Source organism: Callithrix jacchus, chromosome 17, assembly GCF_049354715.1.
Source record: "Callithrix jacchus isolate 240 chromosome 17, calJac240_pri, whole genome shotgun sequence".
Classification (NCBI taxonomy): domain Eukaryota; kingdom Metazoa; phylum Chordata; class Mammalia; order Primates; family Cebidae; genus Callithrix; species Callithrix jacchus.
Window position 1 is genome coordinate 24,736,300 of NC_133518.1, and position 27,278 is coordinate 24,763,577.

At 39.6% G+C, this 27,278-nt stretch overlaps 1 protein-coding gene and 2 pseudogenes across 6 annotated transcripts in view; 1 reads left to right on the plus strand and 2 right to left on the minus strand.

The window, feature by feature from the left end:
• Window positions 1-1,898: 1,898 nt before the first annotated feature.
• LOC144579882 (keratin, type II cytoskeletal 8 pseudogene) lies at window positions 1,899-4,588 on the minus strand (annotated as a pseudogene). Its single transcript, XR_013528459.1, has one exon. The product of XR_013528459.1 is annotated as a keratin, type II cytoskeletal 8 pseudogene (transcript).
• Window positions 1,899-7,016, minus strand: LOC144579881 (keratin, type II cytoskeletal 8 pseudogene; annotated as a pseudogene). Its single transcript, XR_013528458.1, has 2 exons — window positions 6,605-7,016; window positions 1,899-5,342 (listed from the first exon to the last, which is right to left on the minus strand). The product of XR_013528458.1 is annotated as a keratin, type II cytoskeletal 8 pseudogene (transcript).
• Window positions 7,017-7,258: 242 nt separating this feature from the next.
• Window positions 7,259-27,278, plus strand: part of KPNA4 (karyopherin subunit alpha 4) — a 64,530-nt gene continuing 44,510 nt past the window's right edge. The window contains exons 1-2 of one of the 4 annotated variants that reach the window (XM_078353929.1): window positions 7,259-7,617; window positions 8,199-8,712. Coding sequence is in view for 3 of the 4 variants with exons in the window: in XM_035278570.3 (XP_035134461.1) it covers window positions 8,253-8,336 (84 nt within the window). In the remaining variant the exon portion in view is untranslated. The remainder of the gene's footprint in view (window positions 7,618-8,198; window positions 8,713-27,278) is intronic. The other 3 variants (XM_035278570.3, XM_035278571.3, XM_002759427.7) reach the window with 3 other exon arrangements.

The following is a 27,278-nucleotide window of genomic DNA, read 5'->3' on the forward strand; positions in this document are numbered from 1 at the left end:
ACATTTTTTTGGAATTCCAGTGAATCTGTAATTAGTTTAAAATAAAAAGTTTAAACAAAAAAAGGGAGCTTGCCTAAAATGAAAACTATTGGGCCTGGAGGCTGGGCCCATAATTCTGTTTTTCTCCAATTAAATAGTTAAAACTAAGTATATATTAAAAAAAAAAAAAAAAGGCCAGGCACAGTGGCTCATGCCTGTAACCCCAGCAGTTTGGGAGGCCAAGGCAAGTGGATCACCTGAGTTCAGGAGTTTGAGACCAACCTAACATGATAAAACCCTGTCTCTACTAAAAATACAAGAAAAATTAGCCAGGCATAACCGGGCTCAGTGGCTCACACCTGTAATCCCAGCACTTTGCGAGGCCAAGGCAGGCAGATCATTAGGTCAGGAGTTTGAGACCAGCTTGGCCAACATAGTGAAACCCCATCTCTACTAAAAATACAAAAATTATCCGGGTGTGGTGGCACATGCCTGTAGTCCCAGCTACTCTGAAGACTGAGGCAGGAGAATCTCTTGAACCCAGGAGGTGGAAGTTGCAGTGAGCTGAGACCACGCCACTGCACTCCAGCCGGGGTGACAGAGTGAGACTCCGTCTCACAAAAAAACAATTAGCCAGACATGGTGACACATGCCTATAGTCCCAGCTACTTGGAAGGCTGAGGTAGGAGAATTGCTTGAACCTGGCAGACGAAGGTTACAGTGAGCAGAGATCGCGCTATTGCACTCCAGCCTGGGCAACAAGAATGAAACTCTGTCTCAAAACAAACAAACAAACAAACAAACAAACAAAAACTAAGCCAAAGAAAAACTGGATGACTCATCTCTCTCAATCAAATTAACATCAATGGTTACATGAGGTGTGGCTCACGCCGGTAATACTAGCACTTTGGGAGGCTGAGGCAGGAAGAATCATTTGAGGTCAGGAGTTTGAAAGCAGCCTGGCCAACACAGTGAAACCTTGCCTCCAACAAAAATACAAAAAGTTAGCCAGGCGTGGTGGCAGGCGCCTGTAATCCCAGCTACTCAAGAGGCTGAGACAGGAGAATCACTTGAACCTGAGAGACAGAGGTTGCAGTGAGCAGAGATCACGCCACTGCACTCCAGCCTGGGCAACAGAGTAAGACTCCGTCTCACACACACACAAAAATAAATAACATCAATGTGTAGCCTTTTAATTCATTATCTTTTACCGGGGGCTTCAGACAAAACTGTCTGCCTATAAGAGCAGAAATACAAGTAACAATAATAGTAATAATAAAGCACTTTAAATAGGTAAAACACCTAGAACTAGAATATGGTAGGTGCTCAATATTTGGTAACAATTTTCTCTCCAGGCTCCCCAAGTTATAAGTCAGAAAAGTCTGGCAATGAAAATGAATGAAGTCCCTATTACCTGATCAACTTTGTTCTCCAGAGAAAATAAAGGTATATTACCAAGGCTCAATATTTTTAGTAAAAACAATTATATTTTAGTAAGATTTAGCAACATATGAAATTCCCGAGGCCAGGTGCAGTGGCTCGTGCCTGTAATCCCAGCACTTTGGGAGGCCAAGGCAGACAGATCACAAGGTCAGGAGTTCAAGACCAGCCTGACCAACATAGTGAAACCCCGTCTCTACTAAAAATACAAAAATTAGCCGGGCATGGTAGCGAATGCCTGTAATCCCAGCTACTTGGGAGGCTGAGGCAGAAGAACTGCTTGAACCCAGGAGGCAGAGGTTGCAGTGAGCTGAGATTGCACCGCTGCACTCCAGCCTGGGCAACAGAGTGAGACCCTGTCTCAAAAAGAAAAAGAAAATCCTTCTTTTTTCAGCCAATATTACCCAGCCTTTTGCTCCAGAAATCAAACATAATCTAAGGTGTTCCCACAAACAGTAACAGAAACCATAGGATACATATTATAAAGAAAGATTCTATAATCCAGTTTAATGCATAGATCATGAGAACAGTCTAAACTAATTAACAATTATAATTATTTTTGAGATTGCATTTGATCAACCAAAATCCTGTGTAAGTCTTCACAAATGTCTGTTTCAGAACAGAGAGGGTTTCTTCCTTTTTTTTTTCCTTTTGATACGGAGTTTCACTCTTGTTACCCAGGCTGGAGTGCAATGGCGCGATCTCGGCTCACCGCAACCTTTGCCTCCTAGGTTCAGGCAATTCTCCTGCCTCAGCCTCCTGAGTAGCTGGGATTACAGGCACACGCCACCGTGCCCAGCTAACAGAGGGTCTCTTTATTCAGAAAGTGACTGTAAGAGAATTTTATGGCACACTGAAAGCAAGTATCTCCACAATATTTTAGACTTTCACAATTCCAAGAGTCATTACAAGTCAAGATATCATTACCTAACACCAAATAGTCTGTTGGAAAACAGGTCTCAGATACAGAATAGGTTTTCTGGTGTTTGGTTATAGCAGATATACTTCCCACACACAAAAAAGGCATCTTTGTTAAATAGTCTGTATTAGTTATATACTAAATGTTTGTGTTCCCCCCAAATTTATGTTGAAATCTTAACCCCCAATATAATGGCATTAAGGGTGAGGGAGGTTTTAGGGAGGTAATTAGGTCATGAGGATGAAGCCCTCATAAATGGAATTAGTGCCCATCTAAGAGAAATGAGAGGTTGCTCTCTGGCTACTATCCAACATACAAGGATACAATGAGTAGATAGCCATTTCCAAAGCAGGAAGTGAGTTCTCACCAGTTACCAGATCTGCCTTAATAATGGACTCCACATCCTCCCTAACTGTGAGAAGTAAATGTTTATTGTTTAAGCCACTCAGTTTGTGGTAATTTATTATAACAGCCCAAATTAATATAATATTAAAATGTTTACTAATAATTCTGCATTTTATTACTTCCTTAGTTCAGCAAGGTAAATTGAAATCTCCTAACCAGTTAGATCTACCATATCTTGCTAATTCAGTTACCAATCAGCATGTACGGCTATTACCAACTCCCTGAAGGACTTCTTTGCCCATTTGATCTATCTGGGAAGAACCAGGAAGTACAGACAATAAACATGTAAACTTGGCAAATGAGTAGTGACAATTTCAAGTAATAAATTTAAGCCAATAGACTAAGAATTATAATTCAGGATAATTGTTTAACAAAGTGTGTCATAATTACTTTTAAATACGTAGGTGGTTTTGCCCTGAAATGTATGTCTGATTTATTCCCTAAACTTTCACCTCAGAATGAGCATGATACCAAATCAAGAATTTATATAAATAGAAGGAACTCAATATACCAGGCCAGGTGCAGTGGCTCACATCTGTAATCCCAGCACTTTGGAAATATACTAGAAGCAATAATGACTGAATCCACGTTGTTTTTTTTTTTCTGGCAGAGCTAGCTGAGGTTTTATTTTGGACCAAAAAAAAAGGGCAATTGAATTGTTTTGTAGCTGGAGGCATGGGTAAGGGGGGTTGCTACGCAGTAAACTCCACTGAGGGTGGGCTGAGGGCTAGGGCTGAGCCTCAGGTACGTCTCCCATTCTCTGCGCTCCCCTGCACAGCAGCCTCACTCCTGGTGTCTGGGGCAGCCATAGACGGGGCAAACTGGGAGGGGCTGCTGCAGCTGTTCACTTGGGCAGGTGTCAGAGGACTAGGACACCAGCTTCTCATCAGGGGCCTCAGTCTTCTTCACAACCATGGCCCTGGTGGAACTGGTGAGGCTGAAGGAGCTGTAGCCCAGGCCATAGCTGAGGCCAGGGTTTGTGAGGCCTCCATAGGCCACGCTCAGACCACCTGCATAGCCGCTGGTGGTCTTCGTATGGATACTTCTGTTCTGCATCCCAGACTCCAGCTGGCTCTCCTCGCCCTCCAGCAGCTTCCTATAAGTGGTGATCTTGATGTCCAGGGCCAGCTTGATGTTCATCAGCTCCTGGTACTCACACAGCTGCCGCGCCATGTCCTGCTTGGCTGGGTGCAGAGCAGCCTTCAGCTCAGACAGCCTGATGTTGGCATCCTTAACGGCCAGCTCCCCATGCTGCTCAGCATCAGCAATGGTGGCCTTCATGGAACCCCTCTGGCCTTTGAGGTCCTCAATCTCAGCCAGCTGATGTTCTGGAGATCTCAGTCTTTGTATGCTGCAGGACATCCCCATGCTTCCCAGTCAGCTTCAAGTCTGCAGCTCCTCATACTTGATCTGATACATGCTCTCAGCCTCAGCCCAGCTGTGGATGGCAATCTCCTTGTACTCACACTTGACCTCAGCAATGATGCTGTCCATGTCCAGAGAGCAGCTGTTGTCCATGGACAGCACCACAGGTGTGCCTGAGATCTGGGACTGCAGCTCCCCACTCTCCTCTTCATACAGATGCCTGAGGAAGTTGATCTCGTTGGTCAGCCCTTCCAGGAAAGGCTCCAGCTCTACCTTGTTCATGTAAGCTTCATCCACATCCTTCTTGATGAGGACAGATTCGTTCTCCATCTCTGTACTCTTATTGATCTCATCCTCATACTTGTTTCTGAAGTCCTCCACCACAGCCTGCATGTTGCTAAGCTCCACCTCCAGCTTCAGCTTCTCCTGGCCCAGAGTCACCAGCTGCCACCTAAGGTTGTTGATGTAGCTCTCCAACATGTTCCGTGTTGCTCTGAGCCGTCTTCTGCTGCTGCAGGAGGCTCCACTTGGTCTCCAGCATCTTGTTCTGCTGCTCCAGGAAACATACTTTGTCTATGAAGGAGGCAAACTTGTTGTTGGGGGTCTTGATCTACTCCTTCTCCTGAGTGCGCACAGCCTGGATGCTGGGGTCTACCTCCAGATTAAGGGGGCTCAGCAGGCTCTGGCTGACCATGACAGCGGTGATGCCTCCCATGCTGCTGGGCCCACCATAGCCTCTGCCCAGGCCACCCCGGAAGCTGCTGCTGCCCACTCAGAAGCTTCCAGGAGCAGATGCAGGCACTAGGCCTGCTCATGTAGGAGCCACTGATGAAGACCCAGGGGCCAGAGGTGGACACCTTGTAGGACTTCTGGGTCACCCTAATGGACATCAGGGAGGCAGGAGTGGAGGCAGGCGGGCTGAACAAGGCAGACATTCCAGAAGGAGGGGAGAAGCTGCTGCTTGGTCTCAATCCACATTTTTATCAAGAGGTGTTAGCTTATTTTTCAATTTAAGTGGAGGACTGCGGCATTTCTCTAATACTTAAAGGCATTTTTTTCTGATTTTCCTGTTGTATGTCTTCATGTCTCCAGCTTCATGTATACCTCTTTAGGGGTATACACTCTTGCATTTGACAAATAGTCCCTGAGTATTTATGTGCCAAGTACTATGAGGTGTTGGGTATAAAGTAGTGAACAAAACAAGTATGGTTCTTGACTTCAGAGAGCTTGCTGTCTAGGGAGGAATGCAGATTTTAGATAAACAAATCAAATTATAAATTGCAGTTATTTCCTATTTATATTGCATCTCTCTCAGTTGGTAACTAATCACAGCCCTTTTCTAGGAGTCTTCTGCCTGTAGCTGGAGACATGAAGACATATAACAGATACTTCTATAAACTTCATCATGAACGCTACCATGAAATTTATTCCAAGTACAAAATATTCATCTATTGACATGTTCACAAGATAACTTTTATTCATAAGGTGGGAATTCACTGGTAATTTGTTTTCTTGAACACTGCTTATGATAAAATCTATGATGGAACATAATACACATACATTCCAGCTTTTCAAGAGAATGTTCTTATCCTAAACTCATTTTGAAAAACATTAGTGCTCTGGTTTGTAAATACAATGTTACTTCAATTAAATGAGTCTTTGAGGAGTAACAGTTTCTAATGGAATGTCATTTGTATTTAAGATCTGTACTGAATTTATATTCAAGTCAACCTTCAGTGTGAGTTATTTCCAGGCACAGCTTGTTTGCCACAGCCCAGCTGATGGCATATAAAGTACTGAGGACTTTAAAGTTTCCACTCTGCTTCCTAAGTTTTTACCTTCCTTTCCCCCACTACAATATCCTCTCCAAAGTGATTCCTAAAGTACTCCAGCTCTTTTCATTGCCTCTCCCCCAAAGGAAACTCAGTTGTTTATATGTGTTAAACCCACTGACTTCTTCCATTTTAATTTTAAAATCCCCTCTTTAGGCTTAAAAAGTGTTTCCTTAAGGAACATCTGCATTTTAAACATTTATCTCTGCACGTTGTTCTACTTAATACTAGAAAGGACCGGGAGTCAAAGATTCTGAAGGAGTTTGTATCAGGCTGTCTTCTCCCTATCTCGCCAAGTTTAAACACGCGCAACGCCTCGATTCCTTGCTTCCAACCTGAATAGCTTCTTTACCTCTCTCTGTACATTTGAGGTGTTATTCGTTGATATTTAAATATATTTTAAAATAATTTTCCATTTCTGTTTTCTGACATTTTTGAATACGTTCTTTCGTATTTCATGTCATTTCTGCCTCTGCTAACGATGTCCCTGGTATCCTTGGAGTGCATTACCTTTTTCAACAGTCACAATATTCCCTGTCAGCTGCCACGGGCCCCGCCCTCCAGAAGTTCATACTTTGTGGTCAAGCAGCTTCTTTAACTTTCTAAGAGGAATTATCTAGGAAGTGCTATTGTCCCAGAATCACCAGCTCTTCTAAATTCCTACCTGCTGCGGGCGCTTAGTCAGAGAAGATGAATCAGATTCGTCTAATGGGCCCCTCTCCTTTTCCAGCCACCGTCCGTGTAGCTTTCCGCTGAGCCTCCTCAACTCGAGTCATCCCAGCAGGTCCCGGCCCCGATACCCGCCCAGGACGGCAGGGAGCCCCTGCCCGGGAACGGAGCTGCGAGTGTCCGACTGAAGAGAGAGCGAAGCTCAGATCTACCTCTGCAAAGCGAACGAAGAGAGCAAGGAATGCCCAGGAAGACAGGGCACGCCCAGGGAGAAAAGAACGTTACTTTAACGCGGCGTCGACCCTGGATCCCTGGCATCTAGGGCTGCCCGGCCACGTGGATCAAAACAACTCGCCCTGCCGCGTTCCCGGGCCTCTCCTTCCTTTTGCCGGCTTCCCCTAAAGTCTACTTCTCCGTCGCTTCCTCCCCGCCTCTCCGAAGGCACGTGGTCCTTCCCGGCCTGCCCCCGCCGCACCCCTCCAGGCCGGTAGCCGGCTCCTCCTAGCTTCGTTCGCTTCCCCTTTCTGTTTGCTCTTTCCGCCTCGGCTCTCCATCGCCCCTTCTGATTGGCCGAACGCACCGAAGCCTGGTTGGCCAATGGGAGAGCTGGGCTGGAGGCAATGGGCGTGGCCGCAGCGCCGGGGCCCTCAGAGCGAGGCTTCCTCCCCCTCTCAGCCGGCAGCACATTCCGCCGCCGTTGCCGCCGCCCGGCCCCACAGTTGTCTTTGCCGGAGCTGCAGTCGCGCTGGGGTTAGGGCGGGGGGGCGGGCGGGGAGAGGAGAAGGCCGCGGCGGAGGCAGGTGAGAGGAGGAAGGAAGCGGCGGCGCGGCGGGCACAGCAGTTCAGGCGGCGGCCCGGTTCCTGGGAGTGTCGGTGCGGCGCGGTGGTTGGGGCGGATCCCGCGGGGCCCGGGCGGGGGAAGGAGTCACCGGCCCGGCCATGGCGGACAACGAGAAACTGGACAACCAACGGCTCAAGAATTTCAAGAACAAAGGCCGCGACTTGGAGGTAAACTCGGGGACGACGCCGGAGGGGTGGGGGCCGTGGGCCTGGGGCCGGTCCCCGCCGGGACCCCGCGTGTGGGGAGTAGGGGCGGGAGCCGCCTCCGGGCCTCGGGGAATGGCGCTGGGGGCCGGCCCGTCCGTGACGCCTCTCCTAACGCGCCGGGAAGTTTATGTTGGGCCTGCTACGCCTCTGCCTGGAAGCGAGGTGCCCGGGTACGGCCGACGCGGCCTAGGCCTGCCCGGCGGAGCCGGCCCGAAGCGGGTGCGAGGGGCCGGGCCGCGCCGCGCGGCGGGGAGGCCGGGCGCGGCGCGGCGCGTGCGGAGGTGGCTTGCGTGTGCGGCCGGCGCTGCTTCAGCCGGGCCGCGGCCCCCTCCCTGCAGCGGCGGAGATTCCTGCTCTCGCTAGGGCACCGACGTCTGGCGCCGCGGGAAGGAGGGCGGTGGGGTGGGAGGGTGAGCGTGTGGCTACCGAGTGGGGCTCTGAACTTCCTCAGCGAGGCCCGAGGCGTCTCCACTTAAAGGCATTTTTTCTGGTCTTCCCGACTCCCGCTTTACCCCTGCCTCCCCCCAATATCCAAACTGCAGGAGTCAACTTCTCCGTTGAAAAAAACACCCCCGGCGTGAGAGGCCATCCTGGTGATGCTTACAGTGCCTTCCAGCGGCCTGTGTTTTACTCTGGATATAGCTGATTCAAGATGTGGCTCACGGTGTGCCCTCTTCCAGGCAAAGGATACCCCTTATTTCAGCTTGTCCACAAATCTCTTTACCCCCTCCTGAGAGGAGACCACCAGCTGCATTCTTACATATAAAGTCCAAAGGGTTATACAAAGCTGTCATCCTCTAGTCTACAGTATCCTTTCCCTCCACCTGCTGGTGGTGGTAGTGGGGGATGGGGTGGGCTAAGGAATGGCACCATCACGTTTGATTATTTAAAAAGAAAAAAAAAAAAAAACGCTTCATTGTCTTAGATACAGCTGCTCCCGAGATTCTCAGTCTACGTAAAGTGTATGGGTTAAACACACATGCACACAAGCATACCCACACACCCCACTGAAATTTTTGATAGAAGACTTCTTCCCTTCAGCTTTTAAGAGTTTAGGTAAATAGATTTTTTTAAAAAACTACTTCCTTTCTGCATCTTAATCACGAGTTTAGCTTTTAGGGAAAGTGGTCAAGCAGTATTTTTTTTGCCGTTCCTCGGTACATTTTCGTAGTGAAATCTTTAACTTCCCATGGCATGTTTCTCAACATGAGCATTTGCTTGACTAAAATATTTTTTGGGCTTTTCAGACACCTGTTAATATTATCTTGAAAGTAGTTTATGCTGTTTTAGTGGATTTCATAATTTGAGGGACTTCTAAGTGTCCAGGGCTGCTAATTCTGTGATTCTTTTAAGGTTAACATTATCGTTGTGATCCCTTTTTTTTTTAATGCAAAAGTATAACTTCTTTCTTGAGATAATTCACATACCATAAAAATTAGCTTCTTAAATAACAGTGATTTTCAGTAAATTTACTTGGTTACGAAAGAATGTGGTGAAAATGTTTTCTATTAATATGCGTATTTACTTAGAATGAGAAAAAATCACAAATGATGAAACTTAAAAACTGCTAAGTACCACAAAATTACAGAATCCAGAAAAATAGCAATTAGGTGCTTGGCAGATCCCTATAACCCTTTTTTCCTCTACATTTCTGGCTTCATTTTTCTAGCAGCTTCATTGAGATGTAATTCGCATATGATACAATTCACCCACCTAACGTGGCTTTTTAGTTTATTCATATAGTTTTGCAACCATCACCACAATCAATCTTAGAACATTATCACCACCCCAAAAAGAAACCTGTGCTCATTAACAGTCTGTCTCCAATTCCCAACTACCCCAGCCCAAGGCAACCAGTTTCTGTCTTTTTAGACTTGCTTATCCTGGACATTCTATATAAATGGGATTGTACAATTTGTACTTTTTTGTAACTGGTTCTTTCAGATAGTGTAATGTTTTCAAGCTGTATCCATGTTGTAACAAGAATGTATCAGTGTTTCATTTCTTCTTATGGCCGAATGATCCTCCAGCTTATGGATATACCACATTTTACTTATCCATTCATCAGTTAATGGACATTTTCATTGTTTCCACTTTTTTTTTTTTTAGCTATTTTACATGATACTGCTAAGAACATTTTTGTATGGACGTATGTTTTATTTCTCTTGGCTATATACCTAGGTATAGAATTGCTAGATCATTTGGAAACTTACGTTCAACCTTTTATGGAATTGCTAGGCTTTCTGGAGTTAACCTTATTTTTTAAATTGATGTTTCCTCTTACCGCATGTCTGTCAGCACTTTAGTCAAAATCAGATTAAGTGCCGAGTCTGTATTAGACAAATACTGTGATGTGTGACTTTTAAAAAATAAGTATATATTGACATCAGCCAGGTTTTTTTGTTTGTTTGTTTTTTTGTTTTTTAGAAATTCATAGTGCCTTATGGTTGTCCTCCAGTGACTTTGAAATCCTTGTGTGTACATTAGGAGTAGGAATATTTTCACTTTTCCATCTAAGGAGATAACATATGACTCTAATGGAAAGTCCTACATTGTCCACACTGTGACTTACTCAAAATCACGTACACTTGTAATGAGATAGAAGCATCCTTTTTTATACTTGGAGAGCACTATGGTGCTCTATTTTGTGTATTTGTTACTTACATATATGCCTGTATCTCTTTAAAAACTTATCATCCTTTAGGTATGGTTACTACATTGTGTTACATAATGTATGTAGAATAAGCAAATTCCAAGAAAATAATTGCTTTTGCATTTAGATCTCATGATGACATCTATTCCATGGGAGGTCTTTGGAAAGAAGTACAGACCAGTGCTGTCCAATGAATTTAACTTAATCCATTATATCCAAAATACCATTGCAACATCTAATTTGTGTAAAATAATTGACACGTTTTATATTATTCCTTTTATACTTCAAAATCCATAATTTTACAGTTATGGCATACCTCCACTTGGACTAGCTGCATTTCAAATGATTAATAGCCACATGTGGCTAGGGGCTGCCATATTGGAACAGCCCATGTACAGAGAACAGCATTTAGGGAGAGCTAATTGTAGCATATTTTGATCTAACAGTTTATTTGATTAGAAATGATGAAGAGTACAAAGTCCTAGAGTTTAGTTTAATCTGATCACTAACTTTGCATATGACCTTGGGGAAAATTGCTTAGTCTTATGGTTCTTTCATCTGTAAAACTAGAGGTACTTGACATCTGCTTCATGAGTGTTGTGAAGATTAATAGGTAATGTTAGGAAGATGCCTGGCAATTCTCTGAGTGTTTTATCACCTCCAAGCTTTTCTCTTTGTGGGGAGGGAAGGGATTTAATAGGATTCAGTATAATTGATTCTCTCACTCCCTTATTTGCAGTGGCTGTTTTTTCTCTCTGGTGTATAACTGGTTACATTGAACAATTAATAGGGAAAGGTTTTAATACAGAGAGATGTAATTACTCATTGAAGGGCAGTTTAGACACACCAAGTTATTGATCCTTTTAAAGTTATAATTTCTGAGTGTTAGAGTTGAAAGTTATTCATAGATTTCAATCTGGTATTTGTTCCTACCATTCTTTACCATTCTGGCTTCTCTAAAATGTGGTCATGTTAACTTTCTTGAAAGACAAAAGCATCAAAGAAGGCATTTGTTGAGTATCCATTTAAAATAATTTTCAGTAACTGTCAGATGATATCCACCAAGGCATGGCTGCTTGTTACAGTGTGGTAGAAGATCCCCAGTGTTAGTTTGAGCATAGTCACCATAGAGGATATACAGTGCAACACAAGAAATGGATAGTGACCAGACTTCAAATTAAAAATTTGTCAGGATAAAGTAGATTAAACTCATACAATTTATGTTTTTAAAAGTAGAGGGGAATTTTCTCATAGATTTCCTAATACCCCTGCATACTTGAAACCTGAAAGTTCTGAGTGTCTAGGTTCAAATAGAGCATAAAGTATAACTAGATCTTTTAAAAACACAACTTACCCTAAATATAAAAGAATATTAAAATGCTACATAATTAGAAACTTGTGATTATCCACACAAACATAAAATATGAAGTCAATTTGGGCTTAAAGGTGCTTGGTTGGGAAGAGTTTAATAAATTGATCAGCTGTTTTGTTGTTTTGGAAGAGCCTTGGTGATTTGTTAAAGTGTACAGAGTAAAAAGCATTGTTAAGGTATTAAGTCTTGTTAACTTTTAGGGACTGATCTCTCTCACCACAAATCTTGGAACATATTTACTATACTTAAAATAACTACTGTCTAATTTTTCGCATAATAGTCCAAGCATGTGACAATATGAAATACCTGATAGAAATGTAGTTAGGAATTAAATGATTGTTTTTGTGCTTCCTGCCAGCTTTCCTGGTTTACAAGGCAGCCAGTTTCAGAATTGCTTCATTGATAGTTTTCTTGGAGACACCAAGATGCCCTTATTTTCATAGTCACTAAGTATGTCAAATGAATATACAAGATTGGGAATAATTGTAGGAGTGATTTAGATTTCAAGAATGAAGTTACTTTAGAAAAAAAAATGCATAGATGGTTTTTAAACATTGATTTCTAATACCCGATAGTGGATGTGGAGCCTTAAAATATTTTTAAATGTTTTCTGGAGCAGCATTCATCTATCTGAGGCCTATCATAATGAATGAAAGAAGAGCATATCATCAAATTTAACCTTGATCACTGATTTTGGTGCTTCCTGATTTAGTTTTGGAACAGAAGAGAGGAGTATTGATTGAAGGGAACTTTTTGAGCACCTACTGTATATACTTTTAACTGTATTCACATTTCTCTCATTTGTGTAAATAGCAATTATTAAATTAATCTTAAAGAAGAAACTCTTGTGCTTTCAATTTAATAGGATAACATTCAAGGGAATGATTTTAATTCAGGTGTATCAGAGTCTGTTCTTTTTGTACTGTACCATATTTCCTCCATTTAACTTCTTTCAGCTTTAATGCCTAAAGGTTTTAGGTTAAAGCACCTAGCCTAGTTTGTGGGGTAAAATAGATATTCAGTAAATGTTTTCTTTTTTTCTCAGAGAGGTTTTTGGAAATTGTATATCACTTTTGGACTTTTAAACACTAGAAAACAGGTTTGTTTTCTGTGCTTCCTTTAGGTTTGGTAAAAGACAGGGTTGGAGTTCTCCCTTTTTGTATAGTTAACATGAGAACTATCTTTATATTGGCACCTATAAAATAAGGACATTTTCAAAATCTAAAATACGCAGTGAAGAGAATGGCCATGTTGAACATTTATTTCAAGTCTTAATGTTTGACGTAAGACAGCTGAATTCTCGTCTATTTCTGCATTCAGTCTTTTGTGATACACTTGGTCAAAGTATGTGAAGAATATCACAGGCAGTGGAAAAACGAAGGTATGTGTGTTTTCATAGGCTTTTCAGGATCATCGTGGAGATTATACGATACGTGAAGTTACACCATAACTTCACAAGAGGTAGTTTCTTAGAGATTAGTTGCAATGTAGAACCTTAAGCCAAATGAGTGAACTTTTCTTACACTGTTACATTAAAATCTATTGGTCTGTCTTGCATTTCAGATGTAACTTTTACCCATCTTTTATTGATGCTTTTTGTAACATCATGCATTGGATCATTTGGAAAACATGTCATTGAGTTGTGCAGATCTTCCAGATGCTAGCATATTTTATGATTCAATAAGAAATTCGTGATTATTGTTAACCATACAGCTCAGAATAAGTTTAAGTATTGAGAATCTGTCAAGTTCACAGTAATGGATACAGGTTTTCTAAAATTCTAACTTTCTTTAGGAAGCTCATTTTTCTTTTTTTTAACCATGCCTCTGGGACAAGTTCAGAGGAAGCTGAAATTTTATCATTAGCAATGAATGCTATGAATTGTTGCCTTGAAGTCATAGACTCACTTTGCTCATTTTTGTGAAAACATCTTCCAGCCCCTAAGTCTGAATAACAATAATTTGTCTGTCAGTCATTTTTTTTCAAGTAAAAATAGTGTTCCATGAAAAAAGTGGCTAGTTCAGTTCACAACTCAGTTGCACAAGTACTTTTTCCTTTCTGTTGTCATACAGTAGAAATTGGTATGCTCCAGAAGTGGCTTGTATGTAATCTCCATTTTTTTCACATAATTAGAAAAGGCCAATATTTAATACAATTGATCATTTTTTAACTGTTTTATCAAGGACATTTTTAAGTGAGCTGACTTTTAAAAAAAATTTTAGTTGTGAAATACAGTGACTACTATTGCATCCTGATGTCATTGTCTTAATTCATTCTAAAGCACCAGCAGTCTTACCCCTATCAATTCAAATGTTAATAAAAAATTTTTTTCAATAAGTGTTAGTGTTATTATTAGGAAAATACTTTTGATCCTGTGGACTCTCTGTAAAGGTCTTAGGGCCCACATAGGGGCCCATGGACCACACTTGGAGTGCTACTCTTAGTTTCTTTTACACAAGAGTGTCACTTTTAATTAATACAGGCTCGTAAAAAGCCTTATAGTATAGGAGTTAAAAGATCATGAACTGTGGAGTCACATAGGCCTGGGTTTGAACTCTGGTTTCTCCATTTAATAATTATGGAGGCTAACTTAATCTCTTTAAGCCTTTGAAATGCTTAACAGTGCCTAGCATAAAGTACATGCAGAGTAAATGGAACCTCTTACTATTTCTGCCAGCCTACTTAGTCATACATTGCATCCGAGTAAACCCCTATGTTCCATGACAGGATAACATTTTGCTTGCAGAATTCCTCTTGTACCACTGTGTGCCATAATCCAAACCACATCACACAAATTGTGGAAGGCTTCCTAATCCCCTTATTTGACAATCACCGGAAAGCCTGCTTTCTCCCAGATACTTCAGCCAAATTATCATACAAGTAATAGTTTATGACTTCATTTCTTTAATCCTATGTTGTAAGTGGGTTAGTAAATGCTTTATGAAGATTTTGTAACCGTTTTCTCAAAAGATGGTAAATATAATTAGAAAACAACTGTAATTCACACTACTTAGTACCCAGAATGAAAATGATTTAAGGTCATAGATATTTGTTGGTAATACAAGATTAAGTTGATTATTTAAAATGCTAAATTTTGCCAGGGACAGTGGCTCATGCCTGTGATCCCATTGCTTTGGGAGGCTGAGGTAGGAAGATTGCTGAGGCTGGGAGTTTGAGACCATCCTAGGTGATACAGACAGACCTTGTCTCTACAAAAAAATTAAAATCAGCTGGGCATGGTAGCACACATCTATAGTCCTACCTATTTAGGAGGCTGAGACAAGAGGGTCACTTGAGTCCAGGAAGTGGAGGCTGCAATGAACTGTGACCATGTCACTGCACTCCAGCCTGGGTGACAGAGTGAGATCTTGTCTCAGATAAATAGATAGAAATTTTTAAATGCTGATTTCTTTTCTATTACTGTTTATTCTCTATTTGGACAGAATTTGGTCATGTCATTTTTGCCCTAAATTTTTATTGACATTAAACTTAGTGTAAATTACATTTAATTAATGATGCATTTTGACGAACTTGGAATTTCATGAATTTTTTTTACTAACAAAAGTCAGAATCCTAAGATAATGTGTTTCAGTGATGGGCATACCTAATATTAGTAAATCATAGTCTATTTCAGTGTCCTGTTCTTTAATGAAAACTTTATTTTGTCCATAACTACTCATTATGATTTTTATAGTATGTGTTTCTGCCTCCTCAAGGTAGGTGTTATGTAAATTTATTTAGTTGAGTAGCTTTATCCTGAATGACCTACATTAAGTGGTCTCTGCTTGGTTGTATTAAATGGCCCTGTCCTGTTTGCCACCTGTCCTGCTTCTTCACACTGGCTTTTTAGCCACTCTAAGCTGTTGCTGGTCCAGAAAAACAAGCAAACTAGTATCTTAAGATTTTCAAATAATTGTTACATTGTTCTGGTTCTTTAGTAGGTGTGAAATATTTTCCATCTCTCTTTAGAATAGTGCAGAGGGTTGGTTCCTTGTTTCACTTTTTAATATTATGTGGAGATGTTCATTTTATTATGTTCATTTTATTATAGAATTGGGTTCATTGTTGATCAGCTTAAATTTGTTCACATTTTTTCTCTTAATATCGTGAATAATTTTTCCCAGTTATTCTGAGAAACATTCTGAAATCCCAAAAATTCCAAAATCTGAAACACTCTGTTCCCTAGCATTTCACATAAGGGATACTCAACCTATATTATCTTTTTTTTTTTTTTTTTTTTGAGATGGAGTCTCACTCTATCATCCAGGCTGAAGTGAAGTGGCACAATTTTGGCTCACTGCAACCTCCAGCTCCCCAGTTCAAGCAATTCTCCTGCCTCAGCCTCCCGAGTAGCTGAGATTACAGGCGCACGCCACAACACCCGGCTAATTTTTGTATTTTTAGTAGAGACAGCGTTTCGCTATGTTGGTCAGGCTGGTCTCAAACTCCTGACCTAATGATCCACCTGCCTCGGCCTCCCAAAGTGCTGGGATTACAGGTGTGAGCCACCAACCCAGCTCCTGTATTATCTTTAAATGATGGAAAGCTTAATACCAATACACAAATAAAAAGTAAGATCAGCCCCATTAGTCATTAGGGAAACACAGTTCAAAAGCATGATAAGATACCACTTCACACCCACTAGAATAGCAGTATATAAAAAGATAGACAATAACAGGTGTTGGTGAGGATGTGGAGAATGTGGAACCCTCATACATGGCTGATGGGAATGTAAAATGGTACGGCTGCTTTGGAATGCAGTTTGGCAGTTCCTTAAAAAGTTAAACAGTTAACATGTGACCCAGCAGTTCTACTCCTTGATATAAATCCAGGAGAATTGAAAACATATGTCTGCACAAAAACTTGTACATGAGTTCATAGCAGCATTATCCATACTGACTAAAAGAAGAAAATAACCCAAATACCCATTAACTGATGAATGCATAAACAAAATATAATATATCCATCCATACAATGGAGTATTGTTCTGCAATAAAAATGAAGTATAATAGTTCTCCCTTATCTGCACTTCCACTTACCTGCAATCAACTGTGATCAGAAACTAGGTGTATGTGATACAATAAGATATTAATATTTAGAAAGCCCACATTCACATGACCTTTCTTACAATATATTGTTATAATTGTTCCATTTTATTATTAATTACTAATCTCTTACTGTGCCTCATTTATAAAGTAAGATTTATCATAGCTGTGTAGGCATAGGAAAAAACATACTACATATGGAGTTCGGTACTATCTGCAGCTTAAGGCATCTACTGGCCATCTTGGAACACATCCCCTGCAGATAAGGGGAGACTGTTGTACTGACACATGCAGCAGTATGGATGAACCTTGAAAAAGTTACACTGCCTGAAATAAGCTAGTCACAAAAGATCACATTCTATAATTCCATTTATATTTGAGAGGATATAGTAAATCAATAAAATAAACTCCTTTTCCTAGACTGTCCTTTCACACAGTCACTCAACACAATACTGACACCAGATGTATGGGGGTTTTCCCCCACACAACAGCTAAGCAATCAATTATGCAGTGAACACCTGCTGGATGTCCACTGATTGAATTTAATTCTGACACTGTCTTCATGGAGATAACATCAGATTTCAGGTTGAGAGCTCAGTCCCATGGGAGTGTTCCCCACTTCTCTTATAGTCCAAGCACAGGTTATGGCTTGTGCCTCTGACTGACTGGCTATAAATCAGAGTTCGTGCTACCTGCTCCTTGGTTTCAATTAGTTTGCTAGAATGGCTCATAAAACTCAGGGAAACACTTTTCTTGTGTTTACTGATTTTTTTTTTTAATAAACAATATTACAAAGGATACACATAAACAGCTAGATGTGGTATTTGGGAAGGGCCACCAAGTTTCCATTCCGTCTATGCACCAGCATGTGGAGACTTGTTTTGCATTAGGCTTTTAAGAATGGAAGGAACACTTCCTTATTCAGGCTAGGTCAAATAGAAGGGGATGTTAGGAAAGTTCTGGGACCAATTCTTATATTATTCAAGACACATCAGGTAGGATTGTCTTGGTGGCAGGTGTTCCTGGATTTTCAGAGTTCTCTGCCAGCTGCTAAGTCAGCTACTAAGTTTTATTTTTCCTAGCTACTGACGGTCTTAGTCTTTACGTAATGCTATGTTAAATTACTAAGAGAGGTAATCTGACTGAGCTAATAAGCTCTGCCCAAGCTGAAGCAGATTGTTTTTACTGCTGGCCTGCTTATGGATTGGCTTTTCCTGAGTCAGGTGCTTTCTTCCAACTCCCAAAACCAGTCTGCTGTGGTATGTGGAGTATAGGGGTATCACATGAGAAGTAACATCCTTTGACTCCTCTTCAGGAGCATCCCTGGAAAGAGTGGTTTCTTTTAGGCAAGTAATATGACATTACTTTAGTTAATGTCCACCTCCATTCTTGCTTTCCTGTCAACTTTCTACTCACTGTCATAATCTGGAGCAAATCATTATTGTCTCATCTCTAAAGTGGTTACCTTGTTTCTGCTATTGCTTTCTCCAGTTCATAAAATAACCAGCATGGTTTTTTTAAGTAAAGTAAATCAAATCACACCTTCCCTGCTTCATTAGCTTTTCACCACATTTAGCTTCCATATTCCTTACTGTGACCTTCAAGGCCATACCAAATTTGGTCCTTGTCTACTTCTCCTACATCTCACTCTACTATCTCCCTTAGTTACTTAACACTCTCATTCATTTATCTTCTTTTCATTCCACGATCACATCAGGGGTGTTCTCCTCTTCTGTCCATCACATGTGCTGCTCTGTCTGTGAGAATGTTTTCTCTGCCCTTTCAGTCCCCTTCCCTTTCCTTCATTTATATGGTTGTTTCTCATCCTTTGAATCTCAGCTTCAAAGTCATTTACTAAAAGAGGCCATCCCTGAAAAAGTTAGTTGAAAGTTAAACTCTACTGTTTTCCTTAAGAGCACTGATGATAATTTGTGTATTTATACAATGTTAGTGTCTCCCATCAGACAAAAAGCTGCCTGAACCTTATCTATTTTGTATGCCACTATATTCTTAAGTCTCATCACAGAGCCTGGTATGTAGTCACATTTAAGTAAGTATTTGAGAGATTTAAATGAAAAATTTTTAAAAAGAAAAAAGGCATGTGTTCTGATTAGAATTAGTAACTAAATTAGAATTTTTATTTTTAAAATTATTTTATGTATTTATATATAAATTTATAGAGTACAAGTGCAGTTTTGTTACATGTGTAGATTGTGCAGTGATGAAATCAGAACTTTTAAGTCAATTTTATTTTTTCCCTTGATGGAAGTAATACATGATCATTGTAAAAACAAGTTGGAAAAATAAAAATCATCTTTCATATTCTCACTACTGTTAGTCTTTTGGATTGTTTCTTTTTCATGTGTAGTTTTTTTCAAACATATTTGAACCTAATTTGAATTCTCATGAAAGTAACTCATATTAGAATACAGCAAAGTTTTTCATCTTTGACACTATTGATGTTTTGGGCCAGATAATTTCTTGGGACTGTGGGAGTGTCCTGTGCACTGTAGGATGTTTAGCAGCATCTGTGGCCTCTACTTAATAGATGTCAGTAGCATATCTGCCCTCCTTGTTGTGACCACCAAAAATGGTCTTCAGAAATTTTCAAATATCCCTTGAGTGTCAAACTCATCCCAGATGAGAACCACTACTAGAATGTAGTTACTTCAGTAAACTTGCCAGAAGACCATGGCTATTTTCATGTGTCAACCCAAAAATCATCAGTGGCTTCCTGTTATCTCTAAGAGGCACTGAAAAGTTCTTAATTAGCTAAGCATTTCAGGCTCTCAATTTGGTTTAACCAGATACATGAGTGTTTGATGCATAGATGCTAGTAAAGGTATACATGTGAAATTACTTGACCAAATTATTCTTATCTTTTTAGTTTATAACTCCCACATCCAACTAACTTCATCTCTCACTCTTTCAGGCAAGTGAAACCACCTCACATTTAACATTCAGTTCTGCTTTTTCTATATTTGCTTTTGTTGGGTCTCCTGGAAACACCTTCAAGTGTCCCCTTTACCTTGCCGTTTCTTACTTATGCTTCCCGTTTGAACTTAAACCTCCACAACCCAGTTAAGTTTTCACTAATCACATCAATTCATATGAATCTTCCCTTTACTGAACTCTTAGAGCAGTTATTTATGTATCTATATTTTGGTATTTTCTCCTGTAAGACAGTGTTTTTACTTGTCATGTGTTTTTGTAGACAAAAGATTATTGCAAAAGGATATATGTGACTTGTATGCCAGCAGCTTGGATAACGTAGATGAAATGGATAAATTCCTAAAACACATAATCTGTCAATACTGAATCAGGAAGAAATAGTAAATCTGAATAGAACTTAACTGTTAAGGAGATTGAAACAGTAATTTTAAAATCTCCCAACAAAGAAAAGCCCAGGATCATTGGCTTCACTGGTGAATTCCACAAAACATTTAAAGAAGAATTATACCAGTTCTCCTCAGACTCTTTCAAAAAATGGAAGAGTTCCAAACTCATGCTATGAGGCCAGCCTTACTCTGATACTAAGGCCAGAAAAAATCATTACAAGAAAAAAACTACTGGCCAATATCCTTGAGGAAAATGGATGTAAAAATCCTCCACAAACTACTAGTGTACCAAATTCAATAGCACATGAAAAGGATCACATACCATGACCAAGTGGAATTTATGCCTGGGGTTCAAGGATGGTTCAACATATGAAAATCAATATGATATACCACATTAACTGAGTGAAAGACAAAAATGATACAGTCATATCAGTTGATGCAGGAAAAGTTCCATGCCAAACTTTGACAAAATTCAGTGCTCTTTCATGATAAAAAAAACACTCAAACTAGGAATACAGGAAATTATCTCAACATAATTGAGGCTGTATATGAAAAGCCCACAGCAAATCTGAAAACTTTTCGTATAAGATCAGAAATAAGGCAGTGACAGTATGTACTGGCTCATGCATATAATTGCAGTGCTTTGGAAGGAGGCCTAAGTGGGAGTATCACTTGAGCCCAGGAGTTCCAGAGCAGCCTGGACAAATATAGCAAGACCCTGTCTCTACAAAGAAAAAAATGGTAGTAACTATCCAGACATGTTGGCATGCACATGGAGTCCCATCTGTTTGGAAGGCTGAGGAGGGAGGATTGCTTGAGCCCATGATTTTGAGACTGAAGTGACTCAAAAGTCACTAAAGGGACTGCCACTGCACTACAGCCTGGGCAACAGAGTAACACTTTCAAAACAAAACAAAGATTCTCACCCATGGCACTTCTCTTCCACATAGTACTGGAAGCCCTAGCTAGAACAGTTGGGCAAGAAAAAGAAATGAAAGACATCCATATCTTTAACAAAGACGTAAAATTATCTCTGTTCACAGATGACACATCACTGTGAAGATTGCACAAAAACTATTGGAACTAATAAATTCAGCAAAGTTGCAGGATACCAAATCAACGTACAAAAAAACAGCGGTGTTTCTATACACTAACAATGAACAATCTGAAAAGGGAATTAAGAAAATCTCATTTCCAACAGCGTCAAAAAAAAAACTTAGGAATAAACCTAATCAAATAAATGAGAGACTTGTATTCAGAACATTGCTGAAAGAAATAAGGCACAAATAAATGGAAAAACATTCAACATTCATGGAAAACTTAGTATTGTTCAAATGTCCATGATAAGCAAAGCAATCTAAATATTCCATTGCAAGCCCTGTCAAAATCATGGCAGCATTTTTTACAAAAATAGAAAAGTAGCGTTAAAATTTGTAAGGTACCACAGGGAATCTGAATATCCAAAACAATCTTGGGAAAGAACAAGGCAGGATACCTCATGCTTCCTGACTGAAAGACGTATTACAAAGCCACTGTAGTCAAATCAGCATGGTACTGGTATAAAGACATAAACAGTGAAGCAGAATAGAGAGCCCAGAAATAAACCCCAGCATATTTGGTCAAATGATCTTTGACAAAGATGCCAAGACTACACATTGGAGAAAGGATAGTCCTTTAACAAAATGTTGCCAGGAAAACTTGATATCCACCATGCAAAAGACTGAAATTGGACCTTTATATTATATACAAAAGTCAACTCAAAATGAATAAATTACTTAAATGTAAGATCTGAAACTGTAAAACTAGAAGAAAATAGAGAAGGCTTTCTAACTTCAGTCTTGACACTGATTTCTTGGGTAAGACACTTAAAGCTATAAAAACAAAAATGGACAAACCGAAAAGTTGATGTGCAGCCAAGGAAACAATCAGTAGTGAAAAGACGACCTGCAGAATGTGAGAAAATATTTGCAAATGATATATCTGTTACAGGGTTAGTGTCCAGAATATATAAAGAACTCCTAAAACTCAAGAGCAAAAACTAACAACCCTATTTGAAAACCACAAAAGGCTTGAAAAGATATTTCTCTGAGGAAGACATACAAAATAGCCAATAAGCACATGAAAAGATGCTCAGCAACGGTAATCATTAGGGAAATGCAGATCAAAACAGCAGTACCACCTCCCATCCATTAAAATGACTACTATAAAAACAAAAACAAAGAATAACTGTTGGTGAAGATGTGGAGAATTTGGAATCCTGTGCATTATTGACAAGAATGTAAAATGGTGAAGCTACTATGAAAAACGGAATGTTGGCTCCCAAAAGTGAAAAATAGAATTATATGATCCAGCAATTCCACTTCTGGATATATATCCAGATGAATTGAAAGCAGGAACTAAGATGATTGTACAGTCTTGTTCATAGTAGCAGCATTCGAAATATCCAAAAGGTGGAAACAAAAGATTATTTGATCTGTAAAACAGATAAATAAAATGTGTAGGTACATACAATAGATTATTATATAGATTTTTAAAGGAAGGAAATGCTGACACAATACAACATGGATGAACCATAAGCATTATGCCAAGAAAAATAAGCCAGTCATAAAAAAACAAATACTGATATGATTCTGCTTACAAGTTACCTAGAATAGACAAATGGATAGAAACAGAATGCGGAACGATGGTTGCTAAGGAGATAGGGAGTTGTTTAATGGATATAGTGTTTCAGTTTTATAAGATGAAGATAGTTTTGGGAGATGTGATGCATGACTATGAACATTCTCAATACTACTGAACTCACTTAAAAATAGTTAAAATTGTAATGCTTATGTGTTTTTTACTATAATTTTTCTTAAAATTTAAAGTGGCTAAGATGGTAAATTTTATTATTGCATATATTTTACCACCAGCAACAAAAAAGAAACCCAGAACACTAACAACACCACATGTCGGGGAGGGTGTGGAGCAACAAGAACTCTGATTGATTGTTGATTGGGAAAGCAAAATGGTACAGCCACTTTGAGAGGCAGTATAAAACTGAACATATTCTTACTATATGACCCAGCAATAGCACTTCTTGGTAATTACCCAAATGAGTTCAAAACTTATGTCCACACAGAGTAGTAGTATTCATAATTGCCAAAACTTGGCAGCAACTAAGGTGTCCTTCAATAGTAAATGGATAAACTGTGACATATCTAGACAATGGCATATTAGTCAGTGCTAAGAAAAAATGAGCTATTAAGCCATGAAAAGACATGGAGAATCTTAAATGCATGTTATTAAAAGAAAGAAGACAATCTGAAAGACTATATATTGTGTACTTCCAACTAAATGACATTCTTTAAAAGGCAAAACTATAGGGACAGTAAAAAGATCAGTAGTTGCCAGGGTTTGAGGATCAGGGAGATAAATAAAGATAGCACAGAAGATTTTTAGGGCAGTGAAAACACTGTTTGATACTAATGGATATATATCATTATACATTTGTTAAAACCCATAGCATATGCAACACCAAGAGTGAACCCTAATATAAATTGTGGACTGTGGGTTATAATGGTAGTCTATGTAGGCTCATCACTTGTAGCAAATGTACCACTCTGGTAACAGGATGTTGTTGTAGGGGGTGGCTCTGCCTGGGTTGGGGCAGGGAATATATGGGAACTATCCATACTTTTTACTGTTTTCCTATAAACCTAAAACTGCTTGAAAAGTAGTCTTTTGTGCCGGGCGAGGTGACTCATTCCTATAATCCCAGCACTTTGGGAGGCTGAGGAGGGTGGATCACCTGAGGTCAGGAGATCCGAGACCAGCCTGGCCAACATGGTGAAACCCCGTCTCTACTAAAATAAAAAAATTAGCTGGGCGTGGTGGCAGGTAACTGTAATCTCAGCTACTTAGGAGACTGAGGCAGGAGAACTGCTGGAACCCAGGAGGCAGAGGTTGCAGTGAGCCGAGATTGTGCCACCACACTCCAACCTGGCAGACAGAGCAAGACTCCGTCTCAAAAAAAAAAAAAAAAAAAGGAGTCTTTTGTATGGCATGATATCATTCATGTAAATATTTTAAATATATATAAAATTGGTGATATGCAGTAAAAACACCAAAACACCCATGAGAGTCTAATCAGGCAAGTAATTAATCAGGAAAATGGTTGTATCTAGGCAGAGAAAACAAGGGGAAGAGAGGATTGTGGATAGAGTAAGATTTTAGCATTCATAACACTTTAAAATTTTTATTTCTTCAAAAAAAAAAGGCAAACATGACAAGATAACAATACATTGGATGTCATGAATTTTTTTGTATGTTTTATAGTTCAAATTTTTTTTTAATTCATCTTATAGAATTGGTTAATTTGGGATTGCAAATGTTGCCTACTTACTCCACTGATTAGTTGGTAGAAGGGAACCGTTATGGTCAGTTTACAGAGATTTAGTCAAAAGCTCACCCTGGGAACATCAGTAGAAATGGGCATCACTTGCAGTGTGGCTTAAGAGACCAGAGAAGGACTGGAGAGTGAGTTTTGTTTCCATTTTGAGAAAATTTAATGTATTGTAGATAACAGGGCTCAGTTTTAGTTTTGTAACTTACTCAGTTCAGTACTGTACCACAATAAATGAGATGTGGGTTAGTAATGCTAAGTCTTGAGTGGTATTTTAAGCATATTAAATAGTGAGCAGGGATGGGAATAAATGGTACAGAAACAGACCAGGATTCAGTAGATAGGGGTTGTGGGGCAATGTTTATCCAAATAAGGGTTGGTGCTTAACCACATTAGTTTTTCAAGTAAATTGTACATTTAGTAATCCTCATCTTATTTGACCTGTCCCCAACACTGAATGTAGTTGATTGTGCTTCCTTAAAAAAATAGTATTTTCACTTGGTTCCAGAGTCACACAGATTCTTTTTTTTTTTCTTTCTTTTTGAGATGGAGTCTTGCTTTATCACCCAGGCTGGGGTGCAATGGCGCAATCTCACCTCAATGTAACCACCACCTCCTGAGTTCAAGCAATTCTTCTGCCTCTGCCTCCTGAGTAGCTGGGACTACAGGCATACACCACCATGTCCAGCTAATTTTTGTATTTTTAATAGAGTTGGGTTTTCACCATGTTGCTCAGGCTGGCCTTGAACTCCTGACCTCAAGAGATCCACCAGCCTCAGCCTCCCAAAGTGCTGGAATTACAGCGGTGAGCCACCATGCCTGGCCTCTCACACATTCTTGACTGCCTTCTCTCTCACTGATTTCACTTCTCAGTCTTTACCTCTTATTTTGTAGTGCCTCACGTTATGCTCATTTCATAGGTAATCTCATCTGGTGATCTGGTTTTAAATACTATTTCAACACTGGCAACTTTCCAAATTAATATTTTTAGTCTCAACCTCTTTCTTGAACTCAAGATTCAACTGACTACTTGACATCTCATTTTAATGCATTACAAGTATCTTAAACTTAGCATATATAAAAATGATGTCACCACCCCCCCTACACTTCCTAATCAAGTCAGTCTGCCCCATCTCAGTAAATGGAACCATCCTTCAGTTGTTTAGACCAAAAACCTTGAAATCTTTGTCTCTCTCTTTGACAGTTCTATCCACTCTATTAGCAAATTTTGTAGGTTCTTTCTTCAAAATATATTCAGGCTCATTATGTTTTATGAACCCCACTGCTACCACTCGGATCCAAGGTATTATCTCTTGCTGGGATTACTGCACTTGTAGTATATTCCCAACACAGCCACTGGAGTAACTCTCTTTTAAGTCAAAACGTGTTTCCTCTCCCCTTTGCTCAAAACCTTCCAGTGGCTTCCTAGCTCACTTAGAGTAAATGCCAAAATCTGTGCAGTGGCTAGCCTCCATTTCCTACTCCTCTTTGTTCATTGCCGGTCAGCTACCCACCTGGCTTGATCACGCTTCTCAAGGTCTTTATTTAAAAATGTCCTTCCTGGCTTTATATTTTTCTGTCTAATACCAACTAAACACTGTATATTTTAACTTTATTTACTGTCTCTCATACTAAACTGTAATAAATGCCATGAAGACAGAGATTTTGTCATTTTGTTCTCTGTTTTTTTTTTTTTTTTTTTAAAGAACAGTTTGTGGCATATGTAGTAGATGGTCAGTAAATGTGTTGGGTGAATGAATGGTTTTCTTTGCACATGTACATATCTGTTTAGTATGTGAACATAACTAGAGGACTTTAAATAGTGCTTTGGCAAAGTAATTCAGTAATTTACCTTTCAATGAGGATTTTTCGGTTGCTAAATTTAAAGTCTTTGAACATAAGTTCACAAAGAAAAATTAAAGAATATTTTGAAAGTAAACACTGAGGAGAAAAAGAGAAGGAAAAATAGCTTATTTGAAGGAATATGTAACAGAGGAGACCTAGAATGAAAAAGTAATATGATGTAGTATAAAGAACATTGGACTAGTTTCAGGATATCTAAGCTTTGATATTCTTTAAGTCACTGGGCCATAGTTCCTTTCCCCATTAAAATGAAATAGTTTAAATGATTTTTATTCTTTAACAGTTACAAAATCCTATACTAGTTGTTTACATTTTTCTGTAAGAAAACCATGAGTTTGAGTTTATTGTGTTCTTATAACATAGAAGGAAAATGTTTCTCAATCTCTCTTGTCATATTTGGTATTATTTTGTAAATGGAAAAAAAACTATTTTTCTCATGTGAGAATGCACTAAATCAGCAGAGATATTAGATTCCTTCAAGCAGTGATATAAAAGCTTGGGTTCCATTGCCCTTCTTAATTTGAGTATATCTCATTTCTTCTCTTACTCTTCCTCAGTAATTTTTCCCAGTGTCTTTTCCCATGAGTTGAGTTTTCTTCAAGTCACTCAATTTGTGAAGTTTTATTTCTTCTGTTAAGGATTCTAAGTATTTGTTTTTTGAGACAAAAACACTGTCACTCAAGCTAGAGTGCATTGGCATGATCTTGGCAGGGAGTTTGAAGAGAAGCAATCATTCCTGGTAGCATTTGATCAATTCCTTTATAACCCATTCATCCTAGAGTACCTTCCCTTGTGCTCATATAAAACTTAAATATGTGTTTGTTTACTAGAATCAATTTCTTTATAGGTTGTCCTCAAGTCGCCTTCTATAAATGATTCTGAAAGTTTATCTTGCAGTATTTCCCTGAGAGGTTATATGTGTCTCACCAAGCCTATGGTCATTTCTAACCTTTTTTCTCTCCCCGTC